The 12,711-nt window shown below is 53.7% G+C and overlaps 1 protein-coding gene across 4 annotated transcripts; it reads left to right on the forward strand.

Moving 5' to 3' along the window:
* The first annotated feature begins 6,045 nt into the window (after positions 1 to 6,045).
* Positions 6,046 to 10,346, forward strand: LOC101390004 (cytochrome P450 2D14-like). Of its 4 annotated transcripts, none has more exons than XM_087448569.1 (9): positions 6,046 to 6,234; positions 6,936 to 7,107; positions 7,794 to 7,946; positions 8,038 to 8,198; positions 8,551 to 8,727; positions 8,905 to 9,046; positions 9,218 to 9,462; positions 9,926 to 10,067; positions 10,168 to 10,346. In XM_087448569.1, exons 1-9 carry the CDS (start codon positions 6,046 to 6,048, stop codon positions 10,344 to 10,346), a joined length of 1,560 nt encoding a protein of 519 aa, XP_087304695.1. The 4 variants fall into 4 exon arrangements, with proteins under 4 accessions (XP_087304695.1, XP_087304694.1, XP_004437992.2 ...); XM_087448568.1 differs by having other exon boundaries at positions 9,275 to 9,493; positions 9,891 to 10,067; XM_004437935.3 differs by having other exon boundaries at positions 9,275 to 9,462.
* Positions 10,347 to 12,711: the final 2,365 nt, after the last annotated feature.

The raw sequence follows: 12,711 nt of genomic DNA on the forward strand, positions 1-12,711 counted from the left end.
GCATGTCTGTATTCCTATCCTCTATAATGATAATTCTTTCCTCCATATTATCAGCTCTGTTCTTTAAAGATTCCAGATTCTCCTTTATCTCCTCCATTGGGTTCTTCATCTCCATCAGTACTGATTGGTTTTTCTTTATGATTTCAATCTCTTTTGTGAAGAAACTCCTAATCTCATTGAATTGTTTGTCTGTGTTGTCTCGTATTTGGTTGAGTTTTTTTATGATAGCTATTTTGAAATCTCTGTCGTTTAGGTTATGGATTTCTGTGTCTTCAGGGCTGGTTTCTGGGTGCTTGTCATTTTCCTTCTGGTCTGGTGATTTCATGTATCTTTGCATTGTGGTTCCTGTATTGGCTTTGTTTTTCCTCATCCTGGAAATATCTGGTTGCAATTTCCACCCACTGCCACTGTGTGGGGGTAAAGGGCAGTGTAATCTGAGCCCCCTGCGCTCTGCCCGCCTGTTCGCTGCAATCCGCCGGTCGCTTGGTCTGGTCTGGTCAGCTGAGCTGCAGGGTCCAGCTTGTGGGGAGGGGCGGGGGCTCTCTCTTTTGCCTGCTGGGTCCCTGGCATGGGGGGCTTCTCATTTGCCCCTCTTTATCTGCTCTCCTGGGGTGCTCAGATGTTGATGGTACCCCGTAGCAGTTCTGAGTCCTCTGTGTGGGAGTTTCCCACTGGCTGAGAGAGCCCAAAGAGCTACGGTTTCCCCACAGAGGGCTGCCCCTCCCCCCTCTCTGGGAGCTGCGAGGACCAGGATTGCTGATCTGATCGGGAGGGAGAGGAGTTCTCCTTACCTCTCTCCACTTCCTCCGGGGGCCCAGCACGTTCCACTCTCAGATGTGTGGCAATGTGGATCTTTCCAATCTTGCTTTTCGCTGTCTAGGATTCCATTGTTGGTCTGTGACTGATCCGTTTCTTGTATCTTATCGGGGGATGACTTTATGGGAAAGCTCACTCTGCCATGATGCTGACGTCACTCTCTGCATATAACTTTTTGAATTATAGATTTCATGTTCTTCTGATAAGTACCCACTAGTGGAATAGCTGGATCATCTGGTATTTCTATTTTTAATTTTTTGAGAAATCTCCATACTGTTTTCCATAGTGGCTGCACCAGTTTGCATTCCCACCAGCAGTGTATGTGGGTTCCCTTTTCTCCACATCCTCTCCAACACTTGTTATTTCTTGTCTTGTTAATTGTAGCCATTCTGGCGGGTGTGAGGTGATATCTCATTGTAGTTTTGATTTGCATTTCCCTAATAATTAGTGATGTTGAACACCTGTTGTCCATCGTTGCCTGTATATCTTCTTTGGAAAAACGTCTGTTCACATCCTTTGCCCGTTTTTTGATGGGGTTGTTCATTTTTTTTTCTTGAGTTGTATGAGTTCTTTATATATTTTCAAAATTAACTTCTTGTCGGATATATGATTTGCAAATATTTTCTCACAGTTAGTGGATTGTCTTTTCATTTTGTTGACGGTTTCCTTTGCTGTCCAGAAACTTTTTAGTCTGACGTAGTCCCCTTTGTTAATTAATTAATTAATTTTTTTTTTTTTTTTTGCTTAAGGAAGATTTGCCCTGAGCTAACATTTGTGCCAATCTTCCTCTATTTTGTATCTGGGTTGCCACCAGAGCATGGCCGCAGATCAGTGGTGTACGTCCATGCCTGGGAACAAAAACCAGGCCACCAAAGAGGAGCACACTGAACTTAACAACTAGGCCACAGCACCGGCCCCTTGTTAATTTTTTCTTTAGTTTCCCTTGCCTGAGTAGGCATGGAATTCGAAAAGAAATTAAGACCGATATCAAAGACCGTAATCCTTATATTTTCTCCTGGGAGTTTTATGGTTTCGGGTCTAACCTTCATGTCTTTAATCCATTTTGAGTTAATTTTTTTATATGATGTAAGATAATGGTCTACTTTCATTCTTTTTCATGTGGCTGTCCAGTTTTCCCAACACCATTTATTGAAGAGTCTTTCCTTTCTCCATTGTATGTTCTTGGCTCCTATAATGAAGATTAGCTGTCCGTAGATGTCTGGTTTTATTTCTGGTCTTTCAATTCTGTTCTGTTGATCCGTGTGTCTCTTTTTGTGGCAGTACCATGCTGTTTTGATTACTATAGCTTTGTAGTATATTTTGAATTCAGGGAGTGTGATACCTCCAACTTTATTCTTTCTTCTCAGGATTGCTTGGCTATTTGGGGTCTTTTGTTGGTCCATATAAATTTTAACATTCTTTGTTCTATTTCAATGAAATTGTCATTTGGATTCTGATTGGTATTGTATTGAATCTGTAGATTGCTTTAGTTAATATGGACATTTTAACTACGTTTGTTCTTTCAGTCCATGAGCATGGACTATCTTTCCATTTCTTCATGTCCTTCGATTTCTTTCAATAATGTCTTATAGTTTTCAGTGTACAGGTATTTCACCTCCTTGGTTAAATTTATTCCTAGGTATTTTATTCTTTTCGTTGCAATTGTAAATGGGATGGTAGTCTTGATTTCTCTTTCTGTTAGTTCATTATTAGTGTATAAAAATGCAACTGAATTTTGTATGTTGATTTTGTACTCAGGAACTTTACTGTATTCATTGATAATTTCCAATAGTTCTGGTGAATTCTTTAGAGTTTTATATTTATAGAATCATGCCATCCACAAATAGTGACAGTTTTACTTCTTACTTTCCAATTTTTTCCCTTTTATTTCTTTTTCTTGACTAATTGCTCTGGTTAAAACCTCCAGGACCATGTTGAATAAGAGTGGCAAGAGTGGGCATGCTTGTCTTGTTCCGGTTTTTAGAGGACTAGCTTTCAGTTTTTCACTGTTGAGTATGCTGTTGGCTGTGGATTTGACATATGTGGACTTTTATGTTGAGGAAGAGAATGCATCTGGAGATGGACCTGGAATGCTGATCTGTGAATTTGACCTCCTAGTGTGACGCCTGAGACTCAGTCTCCTCCATGCCTTGGGGACCATAAAGCCACCTGCCTTACAGGGCTATGGGGCAGACATGTGGAGTGAGCAGCAGAGCCTGGCACACGGGTGCCTGATCAATGGAAGCTGCAAGTGCTCAATGATTGCAAAGGCCATCAGCCTCACGATTGTACTGTGTGCTCTGTGTACTCATGAGGTTTCCTCAAGGCCTCCCCGTCCTGGACAACAGGCACCTAGTATCAGGAGGCTCTGCCTGAATTACAGGCTTGTCTGTCCCTGCCCTTCATATCCTCATTAGGGTGACTGTATGGGAGGGCGTGACACATCCAAAACAATGGGGGCATAAAGACAGTTTATCCAGGGCCACTGTGTGACCAACACTCTGACCATCCTGCTCTCTGTGCCCCCCAACACCACCTGATTCTCTGGCAGTCCTGGGCAGAAAGTTGCTGTCCAAAGGACAAGACATTCAACTGAGGCCAATAAGAGGTGAGAAACGGATCCGGGAGTTGCCAGGGTACCTGTCGGTCTTGTCTTCCCAGTCTGTTGAGTGGCCTCAAAATGGCTCTCTCAGTCTCCTGGAGACCCAGCGACTCCAGTTCCCCCAAGTCCAGTCCTCATCCAGACTTTCAAAGCTGACTCAAGCCCACTGCCCCTCACCCTCCTGCACAGGACTTTGCAATTGTTTTGGTCCTGCTGCCACGTCACCTTGGATGCAGTGCCAAGCCAGCCAAAGTCTGCCAGGAGGTCTTCCCAGAAAGTCCTGCTCCAGCCTGGGGCAGTGTCCCCAAGACCCTCAAAGCAGTCTCCACACTGCTGGCCTGGTCTGTCAGCTCTCTGTCTTTCTACTCCTCCTCTTGGTCATGAGCATAGTGGAGCAGGGGCCCACCATCGTCTTCCCCCGCAGGCTGCAAGTGCCTAGCCCAGCATCTAGCACATGGTCCGACCAGTGGGTGTAGAACAGAATCCAAGGCCTGACCAAGGCAAGATGCATGGAAGGCCAGGTAAACTGAGGACAGCCCAGCTAGACCCCAGCAACCCATACCCTCTGGCCCCAGGGCTGGCAGGAGAGTGGGGATGTGGGAATTCAGAAGGGGAGGAGCAGATTTCACAAGCCAAGCAGGAACTGCAAACATTGAAAGCTAATACCAAGAGGACACATCCCTGGGGAGCCCATCACTGGGTGACCATCTGTGAGTCAGGGATGTCCAGAGGCACCCTAGGAAGAAGCCAGTCTTCTTACTGTTGGGGAGTGAATGATGGAGAGAACTGGGGGCATAAAGGGGTGTGGAGTGCCTCCTGCAGGCCCTGCTTCAGCTGGGGAAAAGAGTTTTCCAGCTGTTTCCAGAATGAGAGCTTGCCTCACATACCCCTGCAATGGGTGAGAAGGCCTGACCCCTACCCCGTCCCCACCCTCTGGGCTCCTGAGCCTTCCCATTTGAGTGGGTTTTGGCCTCAGAGTTCCCATCAGCTTCACTGACTTAAAAACTCAGCCTCAAATCCCACCCCTTTTCTTGTTGAAGAAGGAGGGTGCTGAGGCCAGTGGGCAGTGGCCCTGCCCTGGTATGGTGTGGTCACCCCCCTGCTTGGAGTGGGCAAGAGACTGAGCAAGAGGGAGGGCCTGGTAGCCACAATTTCAGCCGGGAGGTGGCATGCACTGGCCCGAGGTGGTGCTGAGGTTGGCATCTTTCCTTGAGGGACCACAGAGTCAGTGTTGGGAGGGATGGGGCTGGAGCAGGGGGGACCTGGCCCAGGGAGAGGGAGGAGGCCGGCAAAGGGGGAGGCCTGAGAATCCATTTCTTGTGGTCCTCAGCAGGCCTGTGAGGGTGTAAAGAAATTACATCATCCCCACTTGGTTTCCATCCCCTTGTCTTCTAGAAAGTGTTTGAGCATCTGATGTTCAAGGAAAAATGATAATGAGGAGGAGGAAGCAGGCTCCCTCCTCTGGGGACAGAGTGACATCCTATGCTAAGCCACCCTAGTACCCTGAGCTTCCTGGCAGCTCAGTCAACAAGGGCAAGTGCCCACCCCACATTTCTCTGAGTCAGGGAAGTGGACTCAGGCACCAGGAGATTCATCACCTGGGTGGCCTCCAGAGCTAGGAGGTCAAGGACCAGTTGGAACGAACTTAGGAAGGGTCTCTTTGCAACGAACTGGCTGGTTGGGTGATTAGGGAGCTCTGAAAACAACAATGCTGCCTCCCCACCCCCAGATTCAAACCTGCAAAGGCCACAACCAAACCGAAACCAAAGAAGTTGAGCCAGCAGCCAGCCAGGTGAGGGTGCTCAGCATCACTGCCCACAGCCTCCAGGTAGGGAGAGGAGGGGTCAGGGGAATCAGCTCCAGGCAACTACTGAGATCAGGTGCCCTGGTGCTGGGTGTGTGTGTGTGTGTGTTTGGTGCATCTGTTAATGTGTATGTGTATGTGGTCTTGTGGGTGTATAAATGTGTGTGTGCATGTGTTTGTGTGCCGTATGTAAGCATGTGGGTAGGGTCTGAATGTGTGAGTGGCTGTAAGTATGTGATCTGTGTCTGTGTGTGTTGAGTGTACTTCTGTTAAGTGAGGAACACAGAGAACCTCATCCCTCCCCCCCATCCCTCTGACCATTGTGACCTCCCTGAGAGTGCCAGTACAAACTTGGGAGGTCAAGGTCACTCAGGAGGAGGCAGGTGAGATATGGAAAGGCAAGACTGTGTTCTGGGGACAAAGCTGTGACCACATTAGGGAGTGTGAGCCTGATATGACAGGTGGAGGGAGGATCAAGTCCAAAGACCCCCTGCTTCTTCCTCAGAGCCTGTACAATGCTGTGGAGTCAGGCGCCCCCACCCTTGGTAAGCACCTGGAGAGGGCAGCAGGGAGAGGACTCTGTGGCAACTCCTGCACCTGACCTTCCCTGGCCCCTCCCTGCACCCTTTAGCAAAACAGTGATACCAACACCTAGGCTCAGGGCAGAGTACAAAGGCCAGTCTCAGCTCCCTTCATAAAGAGGGCCCAGGCTGGTCGAGCCCTCAGGGTTGGTAAGAGTGCCCCGCCTGGCCTGGTCTGAGGTGCCTGGTGTGGTGAGGGGTGCCAGTGTTTCCAGAGGAGCCCAGTACCCACTGAGGCAGACATGGGGCTGCTCATCGGGGAGACACTGGGGCCCCTGGCCATAGCTGTGGCCATCTTCCTTTTCCTGGTGGACCTGATGCATCGGCAACAACACTGGGCCACACGCTACCCAGCAGGCCCCATGCCCCTGCCTGGGCTGGGCAACCTGCTGCAGGTGGATTTCCAGGACCCCCGTTGCTGCTTTACTCGGGTGAGGAAGGTAGGGGGTGGGCACAGAGGTTCTGGGCACACACCTAGCGGCAGAGAGTGGGTGGTGGGGAAGCCACAGGCTGGACAGGGAGCTGGGTGGAAAGGGGCAGGCAGGTTTGAGAGGCCTCCTGGGGGAGGGCATCTTTGAAGGGCCTGGAGGATTGTTCGAATTTTCCAATCAAAGGTCAGAGACAAGAAAGGCCTGAAAAGGGGTGGGACCTGGTAGAAGATTTCAGTTCCAGTTGGACAGAGCTTAAGTTATGTGAGCTTGAGTCCCTTCTGAGGACATCAGGAGGAAAGGTCTTGAGATGTGGGGAGGGGAGTCTGGTCATGAGCCTCATTTAAATCAGGAAGTTGAGGTTGAGAGGGGACAGTGACAAGCTTTAAACTGTTTGCTGCTGTGAGACCTTGGGCCTCACTGCTCACCTCTGTGAACCTCAGTGTCTTTACCTGTGAAATGGGATGCTAACTCGGCCTACTCACAATGTTGGTGACTTTGCAAAGTTGTAGCTGGGTGGTCTGATCCAACGTGAGGTACTCCACCATAGAAGACGTGACTTCTAGCATTATGAGGCCCGATAAAGTCCTTGCACCCTCTTGCTGCTGGAGGCCCATGGGTCCTTCAAAGCTATCGCCAGGAGACTGTGGTCAGCAGCTGGCAGGGGGTGGGTTTGCAGAATGTCTTTGACCCTTGGCCTGCAGCTGCTGCGCCGCTTCGGGGACGTGTTCAGCCTGCAGCTGGGCTGGACGCCAGTGGTCGTGCTCAACGGGCTGGCGGCCATGCGGGAGGCGCTGGTGGACCACGGGGAGGACACCTCTGACCGCCCACCTGTCCCCTTCATCGAGCACCTGGGCTTTGGGCCACGCTCCGAAGGTAAGCAGAGAAGGGGGCACTGTGGCCTGGCGGCGACTGGGCCCGCAGTCTCACGAGACCCGACAGGGCCAAGCGGAGGGAGGGTGGTGGACCTGCGATGCAGGGGAGAGTCAGCAAATTTGAAGGGGCAGCAGGTGGAGTAAGGAGCCTGTGCCAAAAGTGGGGAGGTGGATGTGGGCAGAGCGGAGAGCAGGGCCTTACAGAGAGTGGGCGGACCCTGAGGGGGTACAGTGAGCAGGAAGGGGATGTCCAAGTGGCTGTAATAAGGAGGATGAAGTCACTGTGGGCGGGGCAGGGGGCGGCTTGGGATCTTCTCTGAAGAGGAAGGGGGTCACGGTGGGCAGAGCCAAGAGTGGGGCCAAGCCCTGCCCCCAGTGGGGAAAGCTGGCCAGCAATATGGGCAGGCAGAAAGCTGTACATGTCCCCAGCCGGGCAGGTGGTAGTGGGCGGGACTTAGTTTTGTTGGTTAAGGGATTGAGGTTAGTGTGGGCAAGGGAGGGGACTTGGTTTATGTGCAGAGTAAGGGGCGGGGCCTGTACGGAATGGGGGCGGGACTGCGTGTGCAGGGGCGGGGCCAGGGCATGTCCCTGACATGGACGAAAGGACCGACCAGCCCGTGAGCAGGTATCCGCTAAGAGGCGGGGCCAAGGCGCACCCGAGCCTTGCCCAAGTCCACCTGCCCCTAGGGTTGGTCATGGCCCGCTATGGGCAGTCGTGGCGAGAGCAGAGGCGCTTCTCCGTGTCCACCCTGCGCAACTTCGGCCTGGGCAAGAAGTCACTGGAGCAGTGGGTGACTGAGGAGGCCTCGTACCTCTGTACCGCCTTCACAGACCAGGCCGGTGAGTGCTGGGCTGAGGGACAGGAGACAGGGATGAAGGCGAGGGAAGAGGAGATGGAGGTGACCCCCTGACACGCATCGACCCCTCCCAGGACGCCCCTTTAGCCCCAACGCCCTGCTGAATAAAGCAGTGAGCAATGTGATTGCCTCCCTCACCTTCGGGCGCCGCTTCGAGTACAACGACCTGCGCTTCCTCAAGCTATTGGACCTAACAGAGGACTTACTGAAGGAGGAGAGCGGCTTCGTGCCCGAGGTGTGAGGGTGGAGGGGGCCAAGAAGCCTTGAAGATGAGCTCCATGGAAGAGGCTTCCACCCTGCAATGGGGCCTCCACGGGAGAAGATTTGGATAGAGGGGTGTTGAGTCAGCAGACCCCAGGAGAGGGCTAAGGAACCTGTATTGCTTTCCTTAGAAGCAACTAGAACCCATGCGATGTAGATTTTAGGTTTATCCTCCTGGCATTCACTCCAGGTGAGGGTTTAGGCCCAAAGTAAGGGAGGAACCAGGACATACTGGGGATACCCTGGAAGCAATGGGGACCAGACTGGTGAAGGTGAACACCTGAGTACAGGGAAGACCTAGGACTGCACATCTGTGGCCAACGCAGGTGCTGAACGCGATTCTGGTGCTCCTGCACATCCCGGGTGTAGTCTCCAAGGCCTTTCCAGGGCATAGGACCTTCCTGGCACTGATGGATGAACTGATTGCTGAGCACAGGATGACCCGGGACCCGGCCCAGCCACCCCGCGACTTCACTGACGCCTTCCTGGACGAGGTGGAGAAGGTGAGCTGCCAGGGACAGGGACATGGGTTCTGGGTTTAGGGTCCCATGATGCTTCCAGGCAAGGTGGGGCCTGTGTGTCACCCAGTGATCAGTCACCTGGGGTGATGGGTGCAGAGTGGGAGGCCATTTGGGGTTTCCTTCCTCTGCCCCTGAGCCCACCCTCTCTGTATGGCCCAGGTCAAGGGGAACCCCGAGACCAGCTTCAATGATGAGAACCTCTGCCTGGTGTTGGCTGATTTGTTCCCTGCCGGGATGGTGACCACCTCAACCACGTTGGCCTGGGCCCTCCTGCTCATGATCCTGCACCAGGACGTGCAGCGTGAGCACAGCCTGGAGGCCCAGTGGGATGGGCCAGGGGGGAGAGGGACAGACTGGGGGCCCTGAACTTGGGTTGGCCACCAGGAGCTCTAAGCACAGGCTGGGCCCTGGCTCAGAGGTCAGAGTGACCTCCTCCTCCCTGTGGGCACAGCCCCTGTACAGGAGTCAGGAGGATGTCAGGGCCCAGCCCCCTGGCTTCTGGCCACTGTGGGAACACTTGTCTGTCCAGGCCGTGTCCAACAGGAGATCGATGAGGTGATAGGGCAGGCGTGGCGACCAGAGATGGGGGACCAGGCCCACATGCCCTTCACCATGGCTGTGGTCCATGAGGTGCAACGCTTTGGGAACATCATCCCACTGGGTGCACCCCACATGACATCCCATGACATTGAAGTGCAGAGCTTCCTCATCCCCAAGGTAGGCTTATGGCCCTCCTCACCTCAGCTCAGCTCCACTTGCCCCCTGGTAGCCCCAGCATGGCCATTGCCAGGTGGGGTGAGGACTGGAACCCAAGCCAACTAATCCTCATTTGGACGAGCACCAACTGTCCGAGCCTAGGTGGGTTTGGGGATGAAGCTGAGGCAGGGCTGGCCCTGTCCATTCAGATCCCAAGTCTGTGGGGGAGGACAAACTAAAATGTCCCACAGTGTCTTGGAGGAGCTGTGCATGCAGGGACAGGTGGGAGTGAGGGCGCCCAGGAGAGGCCTGTCCTGTGGCCCTGCCATGGGGACAGGGGAGGTGCCGAGAAGCTTCTTGGACTGAGATTGACTTGAAAGAGTCCAGGTGTGTGCCAGGCAGAGAGGTGGCCCATGTGTGTTTGGTGGCAGGGGTCCGGGCAACCCAAGCCCAGACACTATCCATGCCAGGCATCTCCTGCCAGGGGACAATGCTCATCACCAACCTGTCCTCGGTGCTGAAGGACGAGACCGTCTGGAAGAAGCCCTTCCGCTTCCACCCCGAGCACTTCCTGGACGCCCAGGGCCGCTTCGTCAAGCAGGAGGCCTTCATGCCCTTCTCAGCAGGTGCCTGTGGGGACCCTGGCTCTCTGACCTTTCCTGAGGGAGTCTTGGAGACTTGGCGCCCTGGGCCCCAGGCTCACTGACCCCCCATACCCACCCACAGGCCGCCGCTCATGCCTCGGGGAGCCCCTGGCCCGCATGGAGCTCTTCCTCTTCTTCACCTGCCTCCTGCAGCTCTTCAGCTTCTCGGTGCCTGCTGGGCAGCCCTGCCCCAGTGATCATGGTGTCTTTGGTTTCCTGGTGACCCCTTCCCCCTACCAGCTCTGTGCTGTGCCCCGCTAGAGGGGCAGCACCTAGTCCCCAAACCCCTCCTCAGCAGGGGGCCTGATGTACAATAAACCAGTGTGTTGGCCCCAACCTTGGTGAGTCCCACCTGGGGCCCCTGATCAGTGCCTGGCAGATATGTAGCCTCAGCAGCCTCCCAGGGCCAGCTCCTACCCCTCCTGATCAGCCTTACCTGGCATTTGACCCCCTTTGAGAGATGGGCATACTGAGGCTCAGAAGGTGACGACTTACTCTTAGTCACCCACGGAGACCCTACACTGGCTACTCAAATTAGTGACAAAATCAATACATAGGTCCTAGCTTCTGCTGGGAGTCCAAATGTCCTCTTAGAATAGGATTATTCTGAGAGATTCTCTTAGAATAGGATTCTGAGAGACATCAGTGAGGTCCTGGTGGGGATGGGGAGGGCGCAGTCAGCCTGAATTCCCACATCCCAGACCTGACTTCAGCCACCCCATCATGGGCCAGCAACTCAGCCAGCACCATCAAGCCTCCTACACTGCTTCACCTACGACATCCTGATAGGTGGGGATCTCAGGGATGGCTGGAGAAGGATGTGCCAGGTTAACACCCAGGCTCAGTCCTCAGGTGCCAGAGCCCTCCCTGGGAAGCCTGATGGCAGTCCAGGCGTGACCACTTCTCTGAACCTCTCCGTCACCCCAGGATTGGATGGTCCCCATTTCCCACCCCCTCCTGGATGCTCCTGTCCAGGCACCTGCCCAGTAGAAGTTGGTCACAGCTAGGCTGGAGCTGGAGGAGGAAAATCCTCTGGGCTCCAACCCAGGGCACTGTCCTCTGAGTGGCTGGTTCAGCTGGGGGTCTCAGGAGGCTTGGCCAGGGGCAGAGAATGAGCACTGTGGGGCGAAGGCGTGTCCTAGTGACAGACTTTGGGGTCAACTTTGGACTCATGTGGCAGTGGGATGGCCAGAGGAGAAGGAGGCCATGTGGAGTTCTTGGAGGAGGACACTACGGCTCTTGGCCTTGCTCTGCCAGGACACTCTGTGACCTTGGGCCAGTACCCCCCTGACCTGGGCTTCTGTTTCCCCTTGAGCCAATGAGATGTTTGTACCAGATGGCCACTGGGTCCTATCTTCCTTCTCTGAATCAGGGGCTGTGACCTTCTTAGCCTGGAGCCTCAGCCAAACACAGGGACTGCCACCCTCCACCTGTCCCCACCCCTACAATTTGCTGGCTCTGGACTGAGCACACGGGCAGTGCCCAAGGGTTTCTAACGACTGTTGCTTGCCTGAGTCTTAGGCAGACCCGCCCAGTGCATTTAAGTAACAGTTTGGGGACCACAGGTACTCAGAGCAGAGGCAGCCCCTCCAGGCCTCTGATGCCAGAGGACCCTCACCCAACAGCATCCCTGACGGGGTTCCACCAGCATCTTCCAGGTGCCCTCATGACAGGGAGCTCCCAGCTCTCAGCACTCAGGGAACTGGGTGTGTCCCTTGGCACTGAGTCGGAAAGGCAGCGGGGCCCCCTTCAGCCTCTCCAGAATATCCACTGTCGTGTCAGGGCTTGGTGGCAGGAGGGGGCTGTTCCTGTAGCTTGTCAGGACATAGAGTGTGGATCGGGCCACACTGGGTTTGTGAAGATGTGAGGCCCCTGAGAGGAGACTGGTGGGCCTGCAGAATCAGGAACTTGGGGAACTCATTAGATGCTTTGTCATTCGTGGTCTGTCTTGGGGATGTCAGAGGCTGGGAACTGGCCCCACCAGAGCTTCGTCAGTAGTTGGCAGATCCAGCCCCAGGGCCTTTCCTTCTTCCTCTCTATGTCAGGGCCTCTAAAAAGCACAAACAGGCATGCCCTGTGGGTCCCTTGCTGGGAGGAGCTTACCCAGGGCCAGGCGATCCCCTGATGTCCAGAGAGCAGGTTAGCATTGATAAAAGGCTAGGTATTCCTCTAGCCCAAGGGGAGTGACCTCAAGTTCCCGCCAACCAGTAAGGAAGCAAGAGGCAGGGGAGGATCATTCAGGAAGGTCAGGGCATCTGGCTTTCTGGGCTTCCACCGTACTCTGAAGGATGTGACTCCATTTTTTGATGTTTCACTGCTGACACCCTATAAGCATCACTTCTGTCTCTTCCCTTGTCCCCAATAACTGGACCAGTTTGTAAAATCCCTGGTTCTGTCTCCTTTGCTCCCTACTAGAGTTTGAAACCAGCAAGCTTCTACCCACACAAGTGAGTGCTCACCCAAGCCCATCACCAAACCACAGTAAATATCCAGGCCAGTCTCCTTTCCTGGCTCTCTCAAGCCATTTTGGTCCTGCTTGAGAGGCCAGTCCTGTTTTGCCCAGGGACCTCAATGATGCAAGTAGTAAAGCCTTTCATACTATCCTGGTGAGGGAATGCTGTCATCT

Source organism: Ceratotherium simum, chromosome 25 (genome assembly GCF_057802395.1).
Source record: "Ceratotherium simum simum isolate JZ-2026a chromosome 25, ASM5780239v1, whole genome shotgun sequence".
Classification (NCBI taxonomy): Eukaryota; Metazoa; Chordata; class Mammalia; order Perissodactyla; family Rhinocerotidae; genus Ceratotherium; species Ceratotherium simum.

What these genes read in the sequence shown, in the direction of transcription:
- LOC101390004 (XM_087448568.1), top strand. Translation starts at nt 6,046, where the DNA reads ATGGGGCTGCTCATCGGGGAGACACTGGGGCCCCTGGCCATAGCTGTG. An exon ending in CCCGTTGCTGCTTTACTCGG is followed by an intron (nt 6,235 to 6,935) that starts GTGAGGAAGGTA and finishes CTTGGCCTGCAG; the next exon opens with CTGCTGCGCCGCTTCGGGGA. An exon ending in CTTCATGCCCTTCTCAGCAG is followed by an intron (nt 10,068 to 10,167) that starts GTGCCTGTGGGG and finishes ACCCACCCACAG; the next exon opens with GCCGCCGCTCATGCCTCGGG.